Source organism: Camelus ferus, chromosome 21, assembly GCF_009834535.1.
Source record: "Camelus ferus isolate YT-003-E chromosome 21, BCGSAC_Cfer_1.0, whole genome shotgun sequence".
In the NCBI taxonomy this organism is placed as follows: Eukaryota; Metazoa; Chordata; class Mammalia; order Artiodactyla; family Camelidae; genus Camelus; species Camelus ferus.
Genome location: NC_045716.1, coordinates 14,039,693 through 14,065,854, shown reverse-complemented (window position 1 = coordinate 14,065,854; position 26,162 = coordinate 14,039,693). Strand labels below are relative to the sequence as shown.

The 26,162-nt window shown below is 46.2% G+C and overlaps 1 protein-coding gene across 3 annotated transcripts in view; it reads right to left on the bottom strand.

The window, feature by feature from the left end:
- The window catches only part of ILDR2 (immunoglobulin like domain containing receptor 2), a 61,049-nt gene that overhangs the window by 6,414 nt on the left and 28,473 nt on the right, over positions 1-26,162 (bottom strand). The window contains exons 4-9 of one of the 3 annotated variants that reach the window (XM_014567042.2): positions 18,936-18,992; positions 16,097-16,243; positions 14,812-14,988; positions 6,720-6,833; positions 2,708-2,924; positions 876-1,572 (exon numbers count right to left, since the gene is read on the bottom strand). In XM_014567042.2, coding sequence (XP_014422528.2) covers positions 876-1,572; positions 2,708-2,924; positions 6,720-6,833; positions 14,812-14,988; positions 16,097-16,243; positions 18,936-18,992 — 1,409 coding nt within the window. The remainder of the gene's footprint in view (positions 1-875; positions 1,573-2,707; positions 2,925-6,719; positions 6,834-14,811; positions 14,989-16,096; positions 16,244-18,935; positions 18,993-26,162) is intronic. The other 2 variants (XM_032463815.1, XM_032463816.1) reach the window with 2 other exon arrangements.

Below are 26,162 nucleotides of genomic sequence, written 5' to 3'. Positions count from 1 at the left end.
TGTGCATTAGGGAGGAAACAGCAAAGCCTAAATAAGGCCGCTTAAACAAGAGACAATTAGCAAGGACCAAAAGATTTCCTTCACATATACAGGGCGTGGCACACAGTTTACACTCAATAAAACGTCAAAGGGAAAAAGAGGTGAGCTGTGAAGAGGCGAGCTGTCCTTCATAAATGCCAATGGCTACTAACCTCCTCCGGGATGTGGATTCTTTGGGGCATCTGATGCAAGTTACAAACCCTCACGCTAAAGGGGGTGGGGGATGGAGAGGAACACACACAGGAGCACGCGGAGAACATAGCTTGTCTACACTCAGACCTCAGAAGCCCACCAAAAGGCCTGAGGTGGTAATGACCCCTACAATCCTTGATGCTAAATGCTTCTTTTTTTAAAAAAAAAAAATTTTAATATAAGTATTGTCAGTTTACAATGTTGTGTTAGTTTCTGGTGTACAGCACAGTGATTCAGATATAGATATATATATATTCCTTTTCATATTCTTTTTCATTATGGGTTATTACAAGGTACTGAATATAGTTCCCTGTGCTGTACAGTGGGACCTTGTTGTTTACCTGTTTTATATACAGTAGGTAGTATCTGCAAACCCCAAATTCCCAATTCACCCCTTAAAGCTGGTCATTAATGATCTCTAATACTCCTACAACACCTGCTACTTCTGCCGTTTCTTAACTCGCGAGGAACCCACGCTTCCTTATTTCACCTGGTCCTGGGTAGAGGCGGGTGGGGGGACAAGCCCGCGTTCCCCAAGCCGGACGACCCTGTCCCTCCACCAGGGGCCCCGCCCGGCCTGGGGCGGTGCCCTCCCGCTCTGCCCTCCCCCTTGCCCAGCCCCTCGGAGGACGCCCAGGCCTCACCGTCTTCTTGGCGGGCTCCTTCTTCCTCCTCTTCTCCGAGTTGCTGTGGTAGGGCAGGTCGCGGTCGCGGCCGCGGTCGCGGTCCCGGTCGCGGAAGGACGGGCCGCGGCTGAGCTCGAGCTCGCTGTAGGGCGGCAGCGCGTCGTCGGGCGCGTCCTCCTCGTCGCCCGGTGGCGCGGCCGCCTCGTAGGTGGCCGACGGCGACCAGGCGTAGTAGGAGGCGCTGCGCGGGCCGAGCTGCGCGCTCCGCTTGGACGGCGTCTCCAGGCTGCCGCCGCGGCTGGCGCCCTCGGGCCGCGCCTGCCGCTCCAGCCCGCCGCCGCGGTACGAGTGGTCGTACTTGGGCGCGGTGCCCGGCGTGCGGCTCACCAGGCGCGGCAGGTGCGCGTCGTCGGGCGGCCGCCGGCGCGCGGGGCTGTAGGACCAGCCGCGGTCGGCGTCGGTCAGGGGCTCCCTGCTGCGGCTGCGCTGCCCGTAGTACTCCTCCAGCGAGCCGTCCTGGTAGAAGCCCCCGTGAGCCCGCGCCTCCGAGCGCTCGAAGCGGCTCCCGCCCCGGGCCTCGTGGCTGTTGCCGTCCGTCCGGCGGGACCGCGGGCCGTAGGAGTCGGCGAAGGCCGCCAGCTCGTCCATGGAGACGGCCGGCACGCCGGTGGCGAAGTTCTTCCGGGACAGCATCTCCGATTTGGAGCGCTGCTGGCTGCGGGCAGAGGAGGCGCTGGTCAGTCTGGGTAGGGCCAGGTGCCGAACACCTGCTGGGCGGGGCGCTTGAGCGGGGATCGCAGGGCCCCCACCGTGTCTCGGGCCTCGGTCAGGAGACCGCAGCCCCAGCCTCGGCTCCGCTCTTGGCTGGATGAAACATCTCGGGCACCTCTCACGCCTCACAATCTCAAACAGCAAAGTCAAGTGTGGGAGTCACACAAACCACAAAAGTCAAAGTGCCTATCTCGTGAGTCTGTGCTAAGGATCAAAATGGGGTTGTGTGGATAAAAATACTTCGTGATGTACATGGTGCTGAAACACACGCGGCCCTTCTTCTGGTCATTAGAATGTGACCTCTGCTTGACAGCCTCATATCTCCCTCCTCACACCTTCACAGCCAGTGTGGGTGGTGTGGCCTGCAATACACATGGCCGTGGCCCACGGAGCCCCTGTGATACAGAGAGGCTCTTCCAACTTCAGAGCCCAGGGCTAAGTTACCTCTCGGGGTGGCAGGCCAGAGGGACTCTGCCATGGGTGCTTTGAGAGACAGGATATGCCTACTGTCCTTCAGGATAAAGGACAGGTGAGTGGTGAAGGTGTTATTCAGTGGGCACTGGTCACACAAAATTGGACACACATCTTGGCCCCCCACATTCATTGGCCCTGTGACTCTGGGTAAGTTCCTTAATCTGTAAGTTTCCGTTTCCCCAACTTAAAATGGGGACATTAATAGTACTTGCCTTTTAGAATTATGAGAATCAAATGTAACAGTATAATGTGTTTGGCATTTTAGCTTTCACAAAACAAACGATCAAAAGTGATGGCGATGATGGATGGGGTTTTTTAGAGGTGATAGGATAAAACATATGAGTAGGGCAGAGAAGTGTTAACAAGGTCCATTAAGGGCTCTAGAGGACCCTCTTCAGAGAGCCATGAAGGCCTTCTGCATGTGCTGTCCCAGGTGTTCCCTTGCTTAGTGGGAAAGGGATGTTCACTAGCCCATAGAGAGATGTGGCAGGATAACCTGGAAAGGCAGAGATGCTATCCCATAATAACAGCCTTAGTTTCACCCTGCCTTCAGGTCCTGCCCCCTCACGCCCAGCACCACAGCTGCCCACCACGGCCACCTTCACCTGTGCCGGAAGCTCTCCCGATCCTCTTTGTTATACTCCATGGCTGAGGGCCCCCGGCTCGTCCCACTGCCGCCTCCTATGACACCTGACCAGTAGTCGGCGTTGCTTTCCAAGTCCCCAGACACAGGGAACGGCTTGCTTCGCATCTGATGGTAAGACTGGCGGAAACCACTGTCCTCTTCATGCAGGGAGCTGAGTTCTGAGATGGTGTTGTTATCTGCAGGGACAGAAACAGATACCTGTTAGGCAGAACAGGAACTCTGTTAAGGGCTGAGACTAGTGGCTCTGGGAAACTCCCACTCAAGGGCCTCAGTCCTGGCCAGGCTGGGCTGTAGACCTGAGCTAGTGGTACTTGTGTTCTTGGCTCAGCAGGAACTGGCTCCAGCTAGAAGCCCACTTGTCTACAGAGAAGGATGCTTCCTACACACTCTATTCTTAGATCAGGAGAACAATTGTTATTGTTCCACCTAAGGCAGGCTTCCCAGAACCTGGACTCTCTACAGCTGGTCTCCTCCTAGTAACCATCATCCTTGCTCAAATGTTTTTCTTCTCCTTTAATTCTATGATAAGCCATGAGGATCCCAAGCACGTTGAGCCAAAAGGGGCAAAAAGAGAGAGAAGCCATAGATCGCAGTGCCTGCCCTATGTTGGCCAGGTCCTAGGATGGGGCCTTCAGAGCCAGTACTGCCCCCAGCTTTAGAGGCCCCCAATTCCACCCTCCTGCAGCTGTGTCCCTCCCCATAGAGCAAGGAATCCACAGGGCCAAAGGGATGTGCACACCTGGTGTCCATCCATCCCCTTTCTGGATCTCCATCCAGGAACCTGGAATATCTTCCCCTAAGGGTACCAAGTCCATTTCCAGGGCCTGAGTAGACCTCTTCTACTCCCCAAAGAGTATTCCAGGTGTATGTGGCCATGGGTGGCCAGGACAGCTGTTTGGAGGTGTGGGAAGGAAACGGGGGGTGGGGGGTGGGAGGCTGCACTTAATGGCCTATGAGCCTCCGCTTGTACTCTTGCCCCAAAATGTAAAAGATGGCAATGGTCACAGCCATCTCATTTTCTAGGGTGACCTAAGTAGCTTTTTGCAAAAGCACTTCTGGATAAGGACCAGAATCACAATCTGGAAAGGGGGAAAAAAAAAAAAAACTCTCTATTTATAAAACTTTGAAATGGATTGAATTTCACATTACTTAAAAAATAAATCTAGAAAATCTATTTGTAATGTAACTGAATCCATTTGTTTTCTAAAATCCTTTCAACTTCAAACTATTATTAAAATCAATATTTATAAGGGGTCAGGCCTGGCTATTGAGTGAGAGGTGCACCAAGAGAAGATGTGGGCAGCACAGATGTGTGTCCCAGGGCCCCTCTCCCTCTTCTCTTCCCTGTGCCCAACAGTCCTTGGAGGAGCAGAGGATTTTTGCCTCTTCCCACCCAGGAAGAGGAGGAAGGGCCTCCTCCCACAGCAGAAACACAGCCTCCTTGTCCTGTTTCACCAGGACACAGGGCTGACCAGGAACACCATTCAGATTGGTCCTACGATCAGTTCGTTTTGAATTATAATCTAATTCTAAGCCTTTTCTTCCTCCTCAGGAGAATGGACTAATTAGTGCCTATTTTAAAGGAAAATAACTCAGATACTATTGATTAATAGAATCTAGAACCTTCCTTTTCTTGTGATCCCAGTGAATCCCAATCTCTTAGGAATCCGACAGAAGAGAACTTTAAAATGCACCAAGTGTGTTTATGGAAAAATTACATTTGGCTCAGAACCTTCCTTAAGCTTCAGGGAATAGTGGACACTTTTCATTTCTTTAGATAGCAGGGCCATCTCTGACCATTTATATGATGGACTATCCAAGCTGTATGTGGCCCTAAAATTTCTGCCACAGTGGGAACATGAACATGGATGTCCCCCCCTTCACAGACACTGGGAGACCTTGTCTGTAAAGGGCCAGAAAGTCAATATTGTAGGCTTTGCAAGGATGGCTGTCACAGCTATTCAACTGTGCCACTGCAACATGAAAGGAGTCATAGATAATACAGAAGTGGTTTGGCATGGCTGTGTTCCAAGATAATTTACTTACGAAAACAGGAGGTGGAACATTTGTGCCCTAGGAGGTGTAGTTTGCTGGTCCCTGCACTGGGAGTCCAGACCCAAACTTCCCAAGAGCAACCCCCTACTTAGAAGGGACAGGCAAACGAGGATCACACTGGCCAGGAAATTCATGGGCCTGACCCTGAAACTCCCAGTTCTTGCAGAATCCAGTCCTCCTTTGCCATACCTGAAGCTCTGAGACTCACTTTCTGATGAGATCTTAAGACTGTCCCATGTCCATGGTCCACCAGAGGGTTTACTCTGCTCTTCAGGAACAGAACCTCTCAAAGTAAAGAGAACTAGGTTCCTACTTCATCTCTAGGCAGTCACTGTAGTGTCAGCCTGAGGGATCCAGGCGCTCTGGGTTCCAGTCCTGTCGCTGGCACTGAGTACTGGCACTGGCTACTTTCCCCTTCTGCCTCCCTTCCCTCCTCCATAAAATGAGGGAGGTGGATTCAGCAACCTGAGGGTCTTCCCGCTCCCACATCCTAAGGTCCTAGGAGCTGGAAGGCTGTGGTCTCGGAGCAAAACCACCACTGCAGCGGGGGTGCCATCCACAGTGGGCTCAAAAGTTGCTAGCTTAACAGAAGAGCATTGGACAGGCATCAGAGGAGCTGGGTTCTAGTCCTGATTTTTGTCACTTCAACCCTCTGGGCTCCTGTTTCCTCCTCTGTACACTGCAAAGATCGACCCAGACCATCTCTAAGTTCCCCTTGGACTCTAAGGTTCCTTGGTCATTACCTTCTGACCAGCCAGCCCTTAGAGACCACAGCAGACGGGAGACATCATGTAAAGCGGGATCCACTCTTTAGTTTTAACCCCAGTTTTGAACCTGTTCTCTGAGCTGTGAGATTCACAGGTTCCCTCCACAGGCTCTTTCTCCTTGATCCCTGACTGTCTCTGTCTCTGTCCCTTCCACGGATCCATGACAACACTGTTACAACCAGCTTGTCAAGTGCAGTGACATCTGCATTCCTGACATTCCAATCTGGAGATGGTCTTTTTATAGGCAGGGTGGTGGGAGGAGGCAGCAAGGGATACAACTCAGACAGGATGAATTTAGAACTGCAAACTGGGAGGAAGATGTTGTCCTTAATCTGAACAAAGCTCCTCTAGTCTGGGACTGTTTCCCCAACAATGCCATCCAGTCTCCCATTGGTTCCAAGGCGAGGAGGGTTCAAAGAGAGAAACATAGTGACCTCACGATCATGCCTGCCAGCATCCTCAGATAATTAGCCCATCCGTGTCAGACCTGCCCTGTGCTGCCTCTCACGACAGATGGTAATTTGGAAGCCACCCCAAAGAATCAGCTGTGTCAGCTGCAAAGTCTCCCAGGGCTGTGGGTGAGTTAAGGGTTGGGGCACTGCCACCAACAGACTCAGTAATTAAAACGTTATTTTGACAAGAGGGGCCGTCTCTCTGCTTGCCCCTCAGTCTCTGCTGCTGGGCATCTCAGAGGACGGCCGGCTGCCTTTTAACGAGATTCATCCGGCAGGCTTGCTCTTTCCCTTTCATTGATGCCGCGGGTCAGCGACTGGACTGCGGTTTGATGCTAGGGCCTTTGACGTTGGGCTTCCGCATCTTAAGTCATTATTTTGAATATATTGTAAAGGAAGTAGTAGGGAAAGGCTGTTTTAATAAAATATTTCTGACCCCAGGATTGTACAACCCCAGCAATACTGACTGCCCCGTGGAGAGACACAACAGCGACCAAGATGGTACATGACTGCTCTGTTCTTCACACCTGAAGCCCTTTTTCCTCCCCTCTGTGTACGCGAAGCTACTTTATTTAGGGTGCTGTCTCCAGCCCCCCTGCTAGTTCTGACCCCGAACGCTCAGGGCTGCCCACGTTTGGTTGACCCCAGCCACCCTCTATCATGATGCACAGATCACATAAAACTAACAGATGCTCACATCTGCCTCTCATCCTCCTGGCTGGATCAAACTGAGCCAGCTCCTTCTCGACATAGTACAGGACCTTCATGGAGTCTCTCTCTTTGTCAGCTTGGATCCGGTAACCTTTGCGGACTGTTGAGAAAAGGACAGGAAGGTGAGCTGAAAAAAATCCGGAGGAGGCTTCCATTTATTTCACCAAGTAGAAAACATGATTGCCACTTATAACAACTCTTTTTGAAATCACCCAGAAATAGCCATCTCTATGTATATTATGTAGAGCCATACCCGAGAGCCCCTTTATCAGGTGGCTCTGTTAGAATGGAGGATGACAGGTCAACAATAAAATTCTATTACAGAGTATTGTTAGTCATTTGTTCCCCCCTGCTTCCGATCTCCTGACCTCTTATAGCTCCACTTAAAGCTCATCTTCTCAAAGTTTGGGGGTGTATACTCACACTAAAAAAAAGGATGACTTTCTAGACTGAGGACACACATCACTCTACTGCTTGAGGGTCACACCTGCACCTGGAGCACATGTAACTTTAAAACAGGGACTTGACATAGGTGGCCTGAAAGCCTCTAGTCACCAGGGAGATGGTGCAAAAAACTCCATAACTAGGTGATCCATGAGCGCTAGTATTAGATTATAGGCTTTATACACATTAGTACAAAATACAATGCAAAATACATGGATTACTAAGTATGGTTCCATTTTTATTTCTTTAGCATCTTCCTTTCAGGAAAGGGAAGATCGTATTTTAGACATGATTAATGCAACCTGCTGCTACACGGTTACAGGCAGGTGTTATTTTCAGGGCTTAATAAAAAACAAAATGAAAGCATGAGAGAGAATATCATCACTCATACTGTCAGCGACAAAGGCAGTTGAAGCCTCATCTCACTTAAGCTTAGTCTAGTTCAATACCAGCCCCAAGGGTGATCAGACGTGGGCAGGTCTAATCTTCACAGAGAAAGAGAAAACAAGAAAGGAAGGAATGGGATGGGGACAGAACAATGAGGGTAACAGACAATACTCCCTGGGCAGTGAAATGTGCTAGGCACCGTGCTGAACGCTTTAGGTGGACACCGGTTCCTTACAACCATGTAAGGAAGTTACTGTTACAAGCCACATTTCATGGTTGAGGAAAGCTGGGTCTGGAGAGTTTTATAAATTGCTCAGGAATAAGTGGCAGCGCTGGGACTATGTAGTCTGACTGAAGCCGAGCTGTACGGGCATCTTGCCTTTCTGGAGTCTAGGAGCAGAGGCAGCACAGAGAGAGAGCCGAGGAAGACAAGGAAGAGCCCAGAGTAGAAGATGCTCTTAAGAGTGCTACAGGTGGTATCAACTGGGGCACCGTCCTTCCTTCCAGCCCATCAAGACTGTACAGTGAGATGGAAGCAAGTGACCGACCTCCAACCTTCTCTGTTCCCAGAGTAGGGCAAAAACCATAAAGAAGCCACACTGCATGTGCCTCTGGAGAAAATCCTGCTTTCTGCTCTCTGGTCATGTTAACCTGGCTGTGGACAGAGCCGCCCACACAAGCATGTACACGGAAGATTAAAATATCATCTTCCAGACTCTAATCACAGCCCTGGCAATGAAGACTGCAAAGACGCCCACACACCCGTTTGCAGGTGCACTGATTCTCCACATGAGAGCAGGCTGGGCAGTCCACATTCATCTCCAGTTGTGGAATTAGTTTAAAAAATTAATGAATCTTCAGCACACACTTTTTAGTGATACCTTCTCCTGGAGGTTAGATCCATAATCCTTACGCAGAAGCAATTATTAGCAGAAATGATTTTATTTATCAAGCTACACACACTCCCATCTCTGCAGAGGCGTTTACATAGTACAGACAGTTCAGTTAAAATGCAATTATCCCACGGAACTGCTATGTCTGTTCTGAGGCAGTTATGTCTGATGGATGACACCAGGGCTGGGCAGTGGGGAACAGGGCATCTTGCAGGCATGCTGCTTATCGTGGGGACTCATAAGCGGTGACCTATACAAGACTCAGGTTTCATGTCTCTAAAATGCAACTAGTACTTCTCACCTTTTAAATAAACTCATAAAGCCGAGAAGACAATTATAGAAATGAAAAAAAGAAAAGAGAAGAAAACGAGGACTAAATCAGATGGTTATTGTCCATCTTTGTGATTATTAGGGGCAGTTCAAATATTTCATCCAAAGGCTTTCTTTTTCTCAAGCTAGAAAAGTTCTCTCTCTTCTCTATCTCACTCCTAACTTACAAATCATTTACTTTAAACTTTCATCATGGCCCTTAATATTTTGCAGTTTGTTTCAAATTATTTGTATAAATGTCTAGACTTCCCAAAGATTCTTGAGGGAAAAGAATTCTTATCATTCTAGATCGGGGTCAGGCCCAGGACGGTGCTGCACACATAACAGGCACTGAAATGTTTGAGCTGAATGGGTTCGAGCCTGGGGATGGGGGTTGGGTTAATGCTTTCTTTAGAAAGAATATTTTCAGTAGAGTTTCTCTCTCTAAACTGTAAACTTTCTAAGGTCACGGACCAGCTCTTCTGTTCACTCTGCACCCTCAGCACCCAGCATAGAGCCTGGCACACTGTAAACACTCAAAACACACGTGTTTGTATGAATGAATGAATGAATGAATGAATGAAGATAAATCAAGAGTAGAAACTATATTACAAAGAATTACAAAGTAAGGCAGAGGAGGCTATGTGGTGGGTTTGTTGCAGAATTTTGACCAGGAAGGGGAAGGCTAGAATGGTAGCTTGAAAGAACAGTAAGTTTGGTTGCTTTGATTGGTGATGATTTTTTAGCAGAGCAAACTAGCCTTTTTATAGGCACTAGGGAAGACATCTGCTCTTCCTGTGGCTATGGGTTCCTCTAGGTGTTCTTACTGTGTGAAGCACTGTTGTGGCAAACAGGCAGTAATACTGAGATAAGGAGGCATGGGTATTGCTGTATGAACAATGCACCAGCTGTCCCCTGGCGGGGAGAGGTGGCTGCCACTCTAAGCAACAGCTGGGAACCGCTCCCTTAACTGCACTTGGACTGGAGCTTAGATTGCTTTCCGTGGCATTCCAACAAATGGCACTCCTCATTATGAGACAGATTTGATCATGTATGTATGGGTTCTCATGCCCCTGAAGTTACAGTATTTATTTGCAGCCTCCAATGAAGATGGCAGCTTCCCTTCTCAGTACTGGCGTTATAAAGAGCCTCCACAGGACTAGACACCTGCAGCTTTGATTTCTCAGTCACACCAGCTCATGATTTCAGAAATCTGAATCCTTGAAATTTGTCAAAAAGCACAGAAGCGGAGTATTGATATTTAGACTCTAGAGGCTTCATTCATTTGATTTCCATAGAGAAAAATCTAGGCACTTCTCCCTTTAAAAGGTTTTTTTTTGTTGGTTTTTTTAAAATCAAAGCTGTAGGTTCGATTGAGACTAACTGTCTCATTGTGGCAGAACCTGGCTTGGTCACGTATGTGCTCAGGAGCAGAGAAAGCACCAGAAAACCCTTCTTGACCTTGATCCCTCCAGGCGGATGAGACTGTTCCTTCTCTGAGCTGGCATCAGAGAACAGGCTTACCATACACTCCTCTCTGGTTTTCACTCATTTTATTTCCATTCACAAGCTCCCAGAAACCACTCTGCTGGACCGTCAACTCCTTGAGAGAAAATCTGTAGGCATTCATTACATTTTTCTTGATTTGAAAACAAATAGAATGGTGTCAGGTTGATTTTTATCTGTAATTTGTCTGAAGATCAGAGAATGCTCTGATGTGTGGTGATATTTTAATAAGAAATCTCCTCTACTACTGGCCAAAATCCAGCGTTTTTTTTGGAAAATGACTTTTTCCCTGATGATGTTTCAGCTTAGGGTCGATGGATGATTTATTTCTCCTTTCAAGTCTAGTCCAAGTCCTTTGGTTGGTGTGGCTCTTCCTACTTCGGCTCTTCTAATTTATTAGCCTTGCCAGCTTTGATTTTTTTACTGGACAGGGAATACTGGGATATTCATTTTGATGCCAAACTATAATTTCACAAATTCTTATAGTTAAAAGATTTGAGCTGATATGTTTGACCCAATTAAGGCTTCAACTATTTTTCAGCTAATGTCCCTTTTACAGCCAAATCCAACTTGTAAAATTTGCAGAAGTCTCTGAGGCAGATACCCATGGATATAGCCTTGTTCTTCCTGTCCTATCTTAAGTAAGGAAGGCTGTTTATGGAGAATGGAACAGCTGCCAGATTCCACCCCCAGGGTGACAGCAGCTCAGTTGTGGGAGAAGTGATGCTTAAAATTTGCATATTCTCTGTATACATACAGTAGGCATATATATAGACACACATATCCTTATTAGTTTGAAAAGTGACATTTCAAAACCCTACTTGCCTACTCAATTCTTTGCCAAGAATGATGAGTGAAGTCCAGGTAGATGTGAAAATAAAATAGATTCGAGCCAGGGAAGAATTGATATGGAAAGACCAGGTAAGATACAATTTCACTAATCAAGTGAGAGGTGACGGCAGCAGTGACTAGGATCGTTGAGTAGAGATGATGGAGGACAGTAAGCCAATTCAAGGTTATTCTGAGGTCCAGTCTGAAGGACTTGCTGACCCACTGGATGAGAGAAGTGAAGGAGAGAAAGAGCTGAGGAGGAAGTCCCTGCTTCTGGTTTGGGCTACTAGATGGACAATGGTGCCATCCACTGAAATAAGAAATGTGAGAGTGGGTTTGAAGGTGAAAAACAGTAGATTAATTCCATTTTCTAGATAAAGGTTGACTTTGAAATAGCTGTAAGACATCCAGGTGGAGATGTTTCAAAAGCAGTTAGATATATGGGACCGAGGAGCAGGAGAGAGGTTGGAGATACAGATTGGCAGTCATCAGCATATAGAGGATGACTGATGCTGTGGACTGGATAAGATTTCCCAGGGAGAGGACCCTGGACTAAACAGAAACACCAACATCTGGGGGATGTGCAGAGAAAAAACAGCCAGCCAATAGTGAACTAGGGAGGGAAAACTACAAAGTACAGTGTTGAGGAAGACAATGAAAGCTGGGTGCATCAGAGGTGGCAAATGCTTTTGAGAAGTCAAAGGAGGCAAGCTTTGAGAAGTATCCATTAGATTTAACAATAAGGTGATCTTGGCAAGAGCTGGTCTTCAGAGTGGTGAAAGCAATAGCAAGATGGAAGGTAGCCGAAGAGTTGGTGAGAGCAGAGGAAATGGAGACAGTATTCAAAACTCTTTCAAGATGTTCGGCTGTGAAAAGGAGAAAATGGATAGGGAAGCAGCATCAGAGGACTGTAGGGTTTTTGCAAATTGTTGTCGTGTTTTAATGGGAGAGAACTGAGCATGTTTTGAATGCTGATAGGAAGGAATCACTCAAGAGGGAAAGGCTGGAGATGAGAGGTGGGAATGGAGTGGCGTGTGGAGATTTAATAAAGAAAGAATCTTGACAAAGCTGAAGGGGATGGATCCAGAGCAGGGCAGGAGGAGACGATCTTTTACTGTAAGAGGTAACAAACAGCTCCTATAAAGAACGGGAGAAGGAATCACGGTGCCTCTTATCTCTCTCCCATTCGGTAACTAACTGGCTATACTATACATAGCTCATCAAAGATGCCTTTTCGACTGTGCAGAGTGTTCAAAAGTGTACATTGTGTACAAATGTAATCTGAAAAATTACTGTTGCTAGATGATTACCCTAAAATTGAAGTAGCATCAAAATATAAAATAGGCTAAATTTACATCTTTACAAATCAGCATTTCTTAACACATAACATTCTTTAAAAAACATTCTACATGGAACATTAGCTTAAGCCACCTTTCTTAAAGGAGAAATAGCCAAACACCATCAATAATTCTGGCCATGGGACCGTGAGGACAGAAACGTGCTGTATGAGGATCATGAAGAACTTTCTCCTTGCTAACAGAATCCTGACTGTGTTCATTTCCACGGTGAACAGGTATTTTGGCCTAAGAGATGAGTCCTGGTTGGTCCAAGACAATCTGGTTTCGGAATGGGGACGGGACACAGTTCTGGCTGATAAAACCACATGGAGAAGTCTGCTGGAAGGGGAAGAGGCTTCTGGAAAAGTTTTCCTCACTCTTGAGAAATGGAGCACAAGGAAAAAGCGTATCTTTTCCATCTCTGAATGTACTTGGCACCTGGAATGATGGCAGTCACCACGGAATCAGAAGGGGAGCCAACTCAAGAGGACAGAGGATGCGCTCAGGATGCCAGAACCAAAGATGGAAAGAACTATGTCCTTCAGCGATGTCACCTGAACTGTTCCACTAACCAACCCCAGAACTACCTCACCTTGGGATTTCTTGCTGTGTGGACTAACACTTTTTTTTTTCTTCTATTTTTCAAGCTACTTCTAATGGTAGTGGGTTAGTATGGCAGGATAGAGCCAAAATGACTGAACTGCAACAAGCAGGAACTGGGAAAAGGTTAAAAACTTGAGAGAAGAAGTATTTGCCATTCTATAAATGAGTCATTTTATTATAAGAATCCATTAAACAAAAAGTAAGGGGGAAAAGGGTTCTGGTGGGAAGGGAGGAGAAAGAAGACTGGAAAAGGAAGGGAAGCTGCAAATAGAGGATGAGACATGTCCTATTCATGTCTCCTTTGCCCACTGCATCCTTCAGGGAAATGGACTATATTGTCTTTGTCTCTCTAATTCCTGGCATGTCCTTGATCATTAACTTTTACTTCTCAGTCTGTGACTCATTGCCAATCTCAGACGTCAGAATTCTACTAATAGTTTCAGAGAGAGGGGAAAAAAAAAAAACAACCACAAATACCAATTACTCACTGAGGATATCCACTCCTTCCACGGTGGGGCACTGACAGTTCATTAAATGGGTTAGCGATTCTTCCCCACTCCCCACTGAAGGTCTCCCTCCAGGGGAGAAATTGTTTTACCAACCCCAGTGGCTCATCCACATTTAGAGATTTAAAAATCACCTCCTAAATATACTACACACACAGTTCTAACCTTTACTACTCTGGAATCCTGTTCAGATGTCTCCAGGAAAGCCACTTTTTAACATCCCTATACTCCTCTTCCCCTGCCAATAACCATGAACTCATCATGCCCTAAATGGGGCTAATCTCCATCCAAATAAACTCTCCTTACCTGTCATTTCATTTCTGTCTAGGATATGCACCGCTAGACAACTTGGACTCATCTCGAAGCCTCTGAAAGTCTAAGTCCTTGCTCTTTCAAAGTATCTCTCAGATTTACCACTCATTTCACCTCCCGTTGTTTCTATCAAAACCCAGATGCTCACACGTGCCACCTAAACCACTTCAGTCACACCTCAGCTCATGGGCTCTGTTCCCACTCTCTCCCACTTACCACCGGCCTTGTCACCGTGTCCCCTCTCCACCCAGGAATCTGCCTGTGGTGGCTCTCATTTGGTGTCCCAGCTCTTCTGGAGGGTTTTCAAGGCCCCCTCCCCCAAAATCTGGCTCCACCGTATTCTTCCACTGTCTTCCCGTCAGACAGACAAGCTGGACGCTGTCACACCCACACACTGTTCTCCTGGCTCCGGGCTGGCCTATGTGTGTCTCTGCTGCTCATTCCTTCACATTCCTCTAGGCCCAGCTCAAATCTCACCTCTCCCCTGAAGACTCTGAAAACATTCGAGCTCTTTCTCCTGTGAACTCGCACTGCCATACGCTTTAGCATCTAATTGTCCTAATAAAGGTCCATTCTCTCTCCCCGGTTGGGACATACTGCTTGATAGACAAACCATGTCCTACACTTCTAGGTGTTACTCACGGTACCTGTTACAGCCCTGAGCACCAGGTAGGGAAGACATAACTATTTATTAACTGAATGACCAACATTCAAGGGGCACCTTGCCTCTCTTCTTATCATTTTGGTTACCGAGGAGCCTGGGAAGAAAGCAAGGGGCAGCTGTGTCCTATGGCTCTTGGAAAGCCTTTCAGGAGATATCTGGTCCATCCCCAGAGTGTGGAGAATCATTGTCCAAAGAGGCATCACTGAGCTGATAGTTCTTATCAGCAAGGAACCAGAATGGAAGCCGGGCAGGAGCGAGGGGCAAGGCAGTCTGGAACGACATTTACCACTGTGGCTTCCTCCAGTGGAGTCACTTGGTGCCAGGGGAGGTGGATGCGGCTTGTCCATCAGCATGCCAGGTGAGGGGGCTCCTCCCAGGGGGACAGAGGGGATGGAGTAGGGGCCAGGGACACCGGAGACAGAGGGAGGGTACCCGGCCTTTGCTGCTTTCCCTGCTTCATACACTGTGGAGGGAGATGAAGAGCAAGAGAGATTACATTGTCCCACCCTCCACAACCCTTATGCCAAAAATCCCCGAGGATGAGCTGAAGGGAGCTCCTGGATGCATGGGTGTGTGTGTGTGTGTGTGTGTGTGTGTGTGTGTATGTGTGTGTTCTACTAGGACTGAATGGATTCATCAGAACCATCCTCCCCCACTCTCTTGGACTCCTACAGCTCTGCCAAAAGGCGATGACATAAGGCATTACAGTGTTCAGTAGTACCTGGCAACTGAGTAATTCAGTGGTGCTGCGAGCTGTCACAGCAGCCCACTGTCAACCACGCTGTCTGTAGGCTGCCTCAGCCCCTCTGGAGGAGGCCCAGCACCAGGGCTGCCTGGGGCTGCTTCCAGGAGGATCCTGAGCCTCTTCTAGACAGGCAAAGCCAGCGATGGGTTCGCACATGGCCCAGCTCTGTGAGCTCAAGCAGAGCAAGGGACCTGACTCCTCCTGGAAGCTGCTTTGTCCCTAAGGATACTAAAGATGCACGTTGTCTCTCTCTCCTTCAAGGTGTGTTTGGTTTATGGCTGGGGTGCCAACCTTAATGCCTACATGGGCTTGGCCAGGGAGGTAAAATTGTGAGTCCCCAAATGAGGACCCATTCCTTTGTGGACCATTTTGTCACAGGAGTAAATACAACTCATCTGCGGCTGAATGGGACCCAAAGGCTGCAGACTGCACACACTGTTGGTAAAAAGAGGAGCTCTCTGCACGCAAGAGGCATGACCAGAGAAGGTTTCCTCCAGCTTGGATGCCCAAAGAGAGGGCAAAAGCCTTACCCCACAGCCTCACCATCCTGAACCTGCCCTTCCTTTCATCCATAGGGTTGATGGGAATTCCAAATGCGGGGGTGAGAGGTGGAGATAAAAAGCATGGATGGTGCATGGAGGTGAGAAGGAGAACAAGAATGGTCATCTCGGGAAGCTGGGGGCTCCCAGCAGAGGAGAGTCTGGAACAATCAGCTTGTAGGGTGGAAGGGATGGCAGTGGAGAAGGCACTCGGGGTGCACAGCTGTCCGATGGAAAGGCGACATCTCTTCCGGTCGCCCTGCATCCCCACCCGTGGCTTTACTCACAGGCCTGTGGGCAGCAGCAGGAATCCGGGCAGCACGGGCAGCGGATATAGCAGCAGCAGCTGTGCGGGCAGCACTGGCACCAGCAGATCCCCACCAGGACGAAGAAGAGGAAGACTGCCAGGATCACCAGGCCGACAAACACCCACTCTGGAAGGACGCACAGACAAAGCCACACTCGAGGCGGCCCCTGCCAGGACAGGCACCCTCTTGGCAGTGTCTCCCTGTGCAAGGAGAGGGTGGGAGGGACCTGGGGGAAGAAAGCATCTCATAACAGGGCACAGAGCCCTGCAGACTCAGGAGGAACTCAGAGAGTGAGAAGCGCAGAGCCTCCCCAGGCCAGGCGGGGAGAGGAGGGAAGGTTACCGAGGTTGTACTGAGCACACAGAGTGCCTGGTACAACGTGAGGGGGAAGTTTCAGGGTCCCTTCCTGGGGAGAGGGCTTTACCTTATGGATTGTAGTGTCAGAACAAGTAGGGGACAGGAGCAGAGAGGCTCCGGCTGGGGAGAGGGGGAGCTTTGCTTGCTGAGCTGTCCAGTGGTGGTTCTGTGAATACATTATCTTTCGGAGTCAAGTTAATCATGTCACTAAAAGTGTAAGTCCTGAGAAAAAAAGTTCTCTATGTCTATGTGATCTAAATCAAAACATATTTAGGTAGTCCAAGTCCCTAACCACCCCTGTGACACCCTTCCTGTCCTCAGCATTAGGGCTGAGATCAAAACATTTGCTAGAGGAAACTAGAGACACAGGCTCAGAAAGAGAAGGTGCTGTCCCTGTGCCCTGAGAATGGTTTGGTTTGACCACACTTGGGCTGACCGTCTAGATGGCCGGCACAACCACGGACAAAAGTGGCTTGGGGCTGTGATGGCTGGCAAGGCTGACATGTGTCTATCTGACCATGTGTGTTAATTTCTGCCATTGTCACAGCTAGGCCAGAGGCAGAACATGAATCCTAATTCGTTTGCCCACCCAAAAGATCATGAGAAAGGAAACCAATTCCATGTGGCTTAGATAAAAATGACTGTGGCCCTTGAGTGACCTGTCTTGATGTCATGCTTTTGGGACTTGGCTGTAGGACCCAGTGTCCCACTGGAGGCCTGGGACAGACTGGAGTGAGCCATGATTCCCTTTCAAAGCAAAAGATTAAAGCAACTCATTTTGATTGAAAGCTGTCTACCAAACTCCCTTTGCAATCAACTTCACGTACCCATTGTTTTGTTTGAATTTTAGTTCTTAAATGTTCCTTCAATTAAATGGACATGCAGTCGGAGCTTGGGAATATGACATTTTTGTTATATAAAGGGTTTTGTGTTAATAATAATATTATTTGACCTTTAGAACATAATTTCCTCAGAGAGAAAATGAACAACTTACATTTCCTGAACATCCCTCCTCACTCATCCATCAGAAATACCTTCAGATTAACCAGGTCACCCTTTCTTTAGGGAGAAAGTGAGAAGGCCTTGTGCCTGGCTAGAATGTTCTGGAGAGCATTCTTGCGGAGGACAGTAGATAGTTGAGGGCTCTGGCCTGGGCCTTAGCAATAACATAGTAACACAATGTGGCCTGAGATAGACATGGCCTTGGGGATTAGATGAGCTGGGTGGTGTGGTGGCTACAACTTGGATCAGGCAGTCAAGGTTTAAAGACTGGCGGGTTACCTTGGAGAAACAAACAATGTTACCCATGAAAGGATTCTTGGAATCAAAGGGGAGGGAAATTCAGGCAACCAGGACCAGATATGAAAAATACAGTAACTCTTTCTTGGGACTGGGAGATACAACATCTAGTTTGAAACGGTGGAGTATAACATTGTTTTTCTTTGTGATGAACAAATGGGTACAAAACTGACATACTCTGGATAAGGAGGATCACAAAGAAATATCTATTTGTGTCCTTGGGCTAGGCATCAAGAAGAATGTTTGGCCAGCTAATGGGAAAGGACCAGGAGAATTCATGGAAGAAAAATTAGTGAAGCTCAACTGGGAAGACTCTGGATGTTTCTTAAAACTTGAACCAAGTCAAAACCAATGGTCAGGAATATTTTGTATCTCTCTTTTGTTCTCAACCATTATGCAGCTCTTAACCCTTTGGCAGAAGCCCTCCAAGGCAGGACTGAATCATACCCTCTCCTACTCCATGAGTTTGGATATGTTCTCTCCCATAGTTCATTCTTCTTTCTCTCTGAGCCTCCATCCATGATGGGCTATAGTGCCTTGTCAAATTGATGTTGGCTTATCTAGCCAGCACATTCAGCAGAAGCTACATGAGAAGACAGAGGTGTGCATTTGGCACAGGTGTCCCTGACATGTGGTCCATGGACCCCAGGGACTTGGGGGGGCCAAGAAGCCCCCGAAATTGTGTACAAAGCCATGTAGATCTGTACACGCGTACTTTCCAACAGAGGAGGGCTGCAGAGTTTTCATAAGGTTTGAAAAAAATTGTTTTGATAAAATTATAAAAAGGCAACGCAGAGTCCCATGGTTGTACACTAATAAATGGGTAAACATAAAACTTAGGGAATAAGGAATGCAGACATACAATGACTCCATTAAGGATACTTATAGCGACCTGCTGAGATACTGAGACTACCAAAGGGCCTTCATACCTCACATTGAAGGACTGGGTCCCCATTTAATTACCATTATTTTTTAGGGCCTAGTAACGGAATAAATACAATTTGAAGCCTCCTCTAATGGGCTTAGTTCATCCTAGAGAACACCACAGACATATACAGACAAATGTGCCAATACATTAATGGAGCAATTAGTAACTAATGCAGAAGCGAGACAGATGGAGTGATAGCAAATTGAGCAAATATAGAGTTAAATGACTGAATACCTGGCATAATCTCCACAGCAAAACTGGGCAAGAGATCAGCAAGCAGCCCTGTCCTGCCTGGAGGAGGTGGAAGGAAAAGAAGAAGGAAAGCGGTTACTCCAGAGGAAAACACAGCCTGAAGCCTGGCTCCGATTGGCATCACCCTACATGGTGGGGCCATTGACCCGCTCCTTGTGGTAGGAGAGACACATCGCCAAGGCTGGTCTCAGTCAAGAGAATGACCTTCTCCGTCAATCTGTGGCAGCCGTCGAAGTGAGCTCGGCACCTAAACCAGGCAGAAGCAGAAAGAGAACTTCCTCTCCAGCTATTACAGGAGGAGGAATTGTCTGCTTCAAATATGAACAACCCTGCCGGAGCAGACTGATAGATACCATCTCCACTCATTTATATATCCTACTCCACATATTTTATTGGAAAGTCAAACCCGTCTGTATCCAAACGTTCAACCTACATTTTCATACATCCAGCCACAGTCCTATGTCCATATAAAAACAAAAAGTACATATTTGGTTTTAAGTCAGAATTATCTCCCTACAAGATTCTATTTATAGCCTAAAGATATTTCAATGATTAAAGTTTTCAAAGGCAAGGAAAAGATAAAGCTAGATCAGTTACACACTCTTCGACACTCCTTCTGGCTTCTGAAATACTCTGTACATATGTATATGGTATGGCTTTTCCATATGGTACCCACAGCTGGCGTGGAATGGACCCAAGTGCCTTCTGCGTGATATGGCATAGGAACTTGAGGGCTGGTGTCAGAACAGGTGCCCCTCGGGGCTCTGAGAAGCAAAGAGCTGTGCAGGAAACAAGACACTGGAAGATGTTTAGGGAGGAGGTTAGTCCTTTTAAAAACCAGCCTGATTTATATAGAAAGAAGTGCTGAAGGTTTTCACCATGTCCTCATATCCAGGTAAATGTAAAGGCCATGATGGGTTGTCTGCCCCCCACCAGGTACCTCGGCCACAGTGCAGCCTTGCTGGTAAACAAGTTGTACCAGGAAGCAATTAGCAAACAGCCCTCCTTTCGGACTTACGATGGCAAAAGGTCACTGGGTTCCTAAGCTTGCAACTGAATCTTACTTCATTCATGGTCATGACATACGCTTCTAGAACAGCTCTGGCTGGTAGAAATATAATGTGATCCAACAGTAATTTTAGCTTTTCTAGTAAACACATTAAAATATTTTTTCAAAGATGAAAATAACTTGATATTTTTGACTTATACCAATTTAGCCAAAATATTAACACTTCAAAGGTTCAGTGGCCATAGGTCACTATCAGAAAATATAACTCCTAGGGGCTTGTTCCATGCATATAGATTTGGCTCATTTAGAAAACAATTTTTCCTAACAACAAGGTCCTACTGTAGAGCACAGGGAACTCTATTCACTATCTTGTAACAACCTATAATAAAAAAGAATATGAAAAGGAATATATACACGCATAACTGAATCAGTATGCTGTACTCCAGAAATTATGCAGTGTAAACCACCTAGACTTCAACATAAAATAAAATTTGAAAAAAAAAAAAAAAAAAGAACTTTTCCTGTTGAAGTTTGTTGAGGCGCATCAGAGAAAAAGTTACCTAATTACATGGTTTATATTTTGAGTCTAAAGGTGATGGTTGGTCACTGGTCCTCTCCTCTGTCAAACCACCCCACGGAAAAGCAGCTCTGACAAATGTCAAAGAAAAAGGAGCTCTTCCAGGACACTGTGGGGAGGACGCGGCAGCAGGGGCAAGGTGTTGGGAGTCGGGTAAAAGGGCTCTTTGCTCACTTTACTTTTTCTTGGCTCAACTATACAAGACCTGTGTGGTGTAATGTGTCCAGGTCCTGTCTCCTGCATGGGAAATGGTCCCGCATTTGAAATGCTAGTTGGGACATTCCAAGGGAAAGGAAGCATGGAGTGGGCCACTAGGCTGGCTCTGTTTTAGGTTTCGGCAAGAAGGGCTTCCTTCTTTCTGTCTTCCATCTCGTGCAGCTGACATGGTAAGAGGGGTCTGCTGTTGCAAGGTCTCTGGGAAAGACAAGTGGGAGTCAAGTGGGTCATTGGAAAAAGACAACCTGAAGGAGAGTTCTTGGGCTAGCCTTTGGCCTAAGCTTCAACAAAAGGCTAAGAGGTGCCTCTAAAATGTATGCATGGTCTAGTCCAGTTCCCTAGGATTGGAAACCAGACAGGGATTTGGGGCCAAAGTCCGAGCAAGTGATTAAGAGTATGCACTGGTCTCACGTGGAGTGTTCTCTGTACAAGTATCTCTTGGAGACTCAACAAGGCAACAGTCAGGTGGTCAAGGATTTGGGAATTTAGGATTGTGGGCATCTCTTAAAAGCATAATTAATATTAATTACCAGCCAGTAGGCAATGATCAAGAAGTCAACATACTGTGTTTTTAACAAGCTGGTTATCAGATGCTTACTTAATGGTGTTTTTTTTTTTTTAATCTGGGTAATTAGCATTTCTAAATAGCTCTCTTATTATATTAAGTAAAATGAGAAGCTTTTCTTGGGTTTACGCTCTAGTTCTCAAGCTTACCAGTGTTTTAAACATCTCTATATGTGCTGTAGCCCAAATCATTCACTTACATTTATAATAAAAATGTTATTGATGATAAAAGCTACTGGTTTGTATATACTTTCTCACGGGAGATTAGCTCTGTGTTAATCATTAATTATTTTAAAAAAAAATCCATTCAAGGAGGATACTGTGCTCACATATTACACATTCTACTGGAGAAAGCAGTGGACTAGGAGTCAGGGTACTGAAGGCAGCTTTGCCATTAGTTTACTTGGGGACTGCTGCAGGCTAGTTACTTCCTCTTTCCAGGACTCAATTTTCTCATCAGTCAAATGAAGTGGTTGAACAAAGAGGTCTATAAATAAGGAGACCATATATCTTGGTTTGTCTAGAACAGTCATGGCTTATGCCTGTTGTCCTGGTGTAATTATTAATAGCACCCCTTTTTAATTTCAAAATTGTTCTCATTTGGACAATTATTTATCTGGTCACCTGATCGATGAACATTTTCAGTTCTCAAATCCCTTGCTTAGTGATTAGCATTGTGAACTCAACTCTGTATATTTATGGGGACCAGTAGGTAATGCAGACAAGTGCAGTTGGCCAAATGTCATACAACGGGAACAGTCGGGAGCGTGGCAAATGGCAGGCTGTTTCCACAGGGGCTGCTACTACCCACCTCAAGCCAATTGTTGTCTCTCAGGAATGTGTCTTCTGGGTTGCAAATCTTCCTATTTTTCAAGATAAGCCAAACCCCAGATTTTTTCTGCGAAGTATCCTGATTTTCAAATGTTGGCAACCCATTCATATATTTTTTAAAAGTCACCAGACAAGCCGTGCAAAATACATTTGGGGGCTGTACAGAGCCCAGGGATCACATGCTTGCCACCTCTGAGGGGTATATACACACAGATATGATTGTGAATAGATGTAATACAAAGGTAGGATTTCCCCGCGGGCTGTGAAGTCACCTCGATGGTGTCCTGACACTGCTTCTACATACAGAATGTTAGCGAATGTAAGCTCTTAGGCACCTACGTTCAAATCAGAATCTGAAAACAACAGTATTACCCACCAAATTGTTAGCCCTTCTTATTTCTGGGGAGCTGGAATGGGCTTGCGGAAGAACAATGAAGGGGCTTATTTAGATTTTTTTTTTTATATGTGTAATTGAGAACGTTAAAATATGAAACATGGACAGGAGATTCACAAAGCTTGTAACTCCAATAGAAGACATACATCAAGCTTCTCGTTCTCCTAAAGCGACAGCCAATCGCTGATGCTTCAGAAGATGGTGAAGGCTTCCCACAATGCACCCGTGTAGTGTTAGCCCCGGGGTGGCGTGGGTGACAGACTTTTGCAGTAAAGTGGCTAAAATTAAATGTCTTCAGAATCGAGAACATAGTAGGAGTTTGGGGATAGCAGACAATATACCACTATGTTATGTCAACAGTAGAGAGACAGCAAAGCTCTCTGGCTTTTATACCATGACTTATATTTTCCTGAGCTAAAGACATTTTAAAAAGTGGACTTATGCTGGAATCCTCTATTTCTGAAAGTCATTTTGCTTCCAGCTTCTCGTTTTAACAGTTCCTAAGAACTGCTGTTGCCAGCTAGAAATGCTCTATCTTCTCTCCCTCTTCTATTCTGCTATGTCCAATGAAGGTCTGATCTTACAGAGTCCAAACAGTTGCAGTAAATACATTCCAGATTTCAGCAGCTCTTTACCAACACTTATGAATCACTGTCATTCTTCCAGGATTCATTTAAAGAGTGGCAATTACAAGTCACTTTAACATCTAAGAAAAGGATGGAAAACAGACCCAGCAAATGGAAGACCACATTTACTCTTGTCAAACTCCAGCTCAGAATACAAGTAGAAAATACAGTTTTCATGTAAGCACTCAAACAGTTTTCCCCAAACCTTGCAAAATCCATTACTTTTAAGAAATTTCCACATGAATAGACCAAATGAATCAGGCATACTAATAGTTTGTATACACACACACACACAAGTGCCAGTATCAAACCATGCCGTCACCAACTTCATAGCCAAAAACGTTCACATACTTTGGGTTGAATGATGAGGGAAGAAAACAATCATTGTGAATAAAACAACTTCCAGATTTTACCTCTATAATTTCCCACTTCAGCTGTTTTCTGCCATTGACACCTTGAAGTTATCCCCAACTGAACTCTTTGTGCATATTCCTGAGAACAAGCTCATTCCTGGAATGCCTCCAAGTCATTCATTCATCGTTTATTCATTCATTCAGTCAACAAAGAAGTGTATACAGTGCCAAGTGCAGATACAGAGAACAAGACATGATCCCTGTGCCTGAAAGCCTCAGGCTGGCCCATGCAGCTTGCCCAACAGTGTGAGGATGAGAACTCAGTTTTAGTCATCTGCTTCTGTGTCACAAGGCTTATCAAACTCACAGGACCTTCTTCCTGCCAAATCCAATGTCTTCATCTTTTTTTTTTTTTTTCATTTTTGACATCAGGTTCCACCAAGTCATGAGGCTGCCCCCCTAGAGACACAATCTTTACCTAGTTTCCCACTTCTCCTCTACCGTGGCATTATCTTTGCATATTTCACAACTCAGCGTGTCCTGGTGACATTTCCCCAAGGTTCTAATACCCTTTCCTAGGTTGGCCAGGCTCTCAATTCAGGACGTACTTACCTTCTGTACTAAGACAACCAGCCAATGAACTTTTCAATCCCCTGCTCTGTGCAAATCCTTACTCTGAAATATGCTCCACCAGAGCCCTGTAAGAATACTGCCCTGAGTAGGTGCCTCCTCCTCCGTGCTCCCGAGGACCACTGTCCACACCTGCATTAGAGTACTTCTCTCTCGGTGGCAGTGATTCCTTTACGTGTGCCTCCACTAGCAGGATGGAAACCCTTCTGAGGCGAGGACTGTGCTCTATGCTGCATCCCCAGAAGCCCAGCATGAGGAGGCAGCTCACCCATCAGGATGCTGAAGTTTTTCCAGAAGTAAATCCCCATTGTTTTCTATTCTGGGCTTCTGCCTGGACTTCTGATTTACTGCTCATGATAGTGCCTTTTATCCATCTCAGAAAGGAAAAAGGCTCTGAATGAGAATGTGAAGGAACCACACCTTCGTTCAGCACTATTCTAGGTACTGGAGACTGTTTAGCACCCCTGGGCTCAGGGCTCAATGCCAAGAGCATCCTCTAGTCACTGGAATATCCCCAAAGGCCATCTTGCTATCTCAGGCGATTGAAGACCCACCCCCTACACACACCCCACCCCAGCAGTTGAAAGCCATCAGGCTGGGGTATTTTTAAGGTAGTCATTACAGAGAGATACAATATGCATACAAATTTTATCCAAAAAAACTGTTTTTGTCTTGAGTCTTAAAACTTAAATCCAAGCTCTGATCATTAGTCCAAGCTTTTGAAGTGCAATGGAAGGTGCAGAAATGCTGAGTGTAGGACAAACTTGTTTTCAGATCTTAGATCTCCCACTCAGTTACCCGATGACAACAGACACCTTTTTTTAATGCCCTGGAACTTACGAAAAGGAGGGGAAACAACACTTTCTTCGTCCTTGCGATCTCACCACTACTGACAGCATAGTTATCTCCATTCATTTCTTTGAAACATACTAACTTAGAGTCCTCCTTGGGTTTGCCTGTATATTATACAAATGAACCTTCAGGATGATCCAGGATGCTTTTCTCCCCCAGCTCCTTGTGGTTCCCCCCTTTCCCCTTCTGTTTAATACACATCTGGGCTTCATCCCACTTCCAAGCCTTCCTAAGATGCCCTGGATTCATTTTCAGGAATATACTGTTTTCACCCTTGTTCTCTCAGCTCCTAACCCTCCAAAGTGTTTCTTTCGTAAGTCTTTGAAGACCACAGATATTTTTCTCCGGCCCTTTTAAGCATACAGTTGTTTCTATGGCTATTTGGAATCCCAAATAGATTGGAAATTCCCCAAGGGCACACACATCCCTGTTTTTATTCTATATTCCCATGGCAACCATGCAATTCAATAAATACGGTTTATGATTATCCATCGCAAATGTGGATATAGCCTCCCCTTCTTTTATTTATATTTGTAAACTGTATTTAAGCATGTCACGTGTGTTGTTTTTCCTTTTGTGTCCATTACATTTTAGCTCACTTTACATTATAGTGAATAATTCTGACTGTGGATTCTCTCCACAAAGTGACTCGTATTGGATCGTCTGCAATTAACTGTTAATAAGTGCTTCAGGCTTTCCAGCAGTGATCTTAAGCTCGGCCTAAGGCACTGACTTCTATTCACACAGAGTTCCAGAATCAGACTGGATTGCTAGAAAGGATTCAGAGGTCATCTAACCCATAACCCACTCCACGCTTTCCGGAACCTGAGCCTCAAGAGAGCTTAAGAATCTTACCCAAAGTCACACAGCTGACTAATAACTGAACCAGGAGTAGAACGTGTGTCTACTCACCCCCATTCCAGGATTTTTTCCCCAACATCTCACTCCCCCTCAAGCTTTGCTTAGTCTTAATTTAGAAATGTTAGAATTTGTGTTTGTGGCATTGTTGCTCTACTTACGTAATTAAAGTATAATTTTTGGATATAGGAGTGTCGGAGACGGTTAAAATTTTCAGCACCTTGTAAAGCTGTGAGCAGAAAATGATTACTGAATACATCATAACACAGTGTGTGCTAATGAAAAGGCATTCACCATGC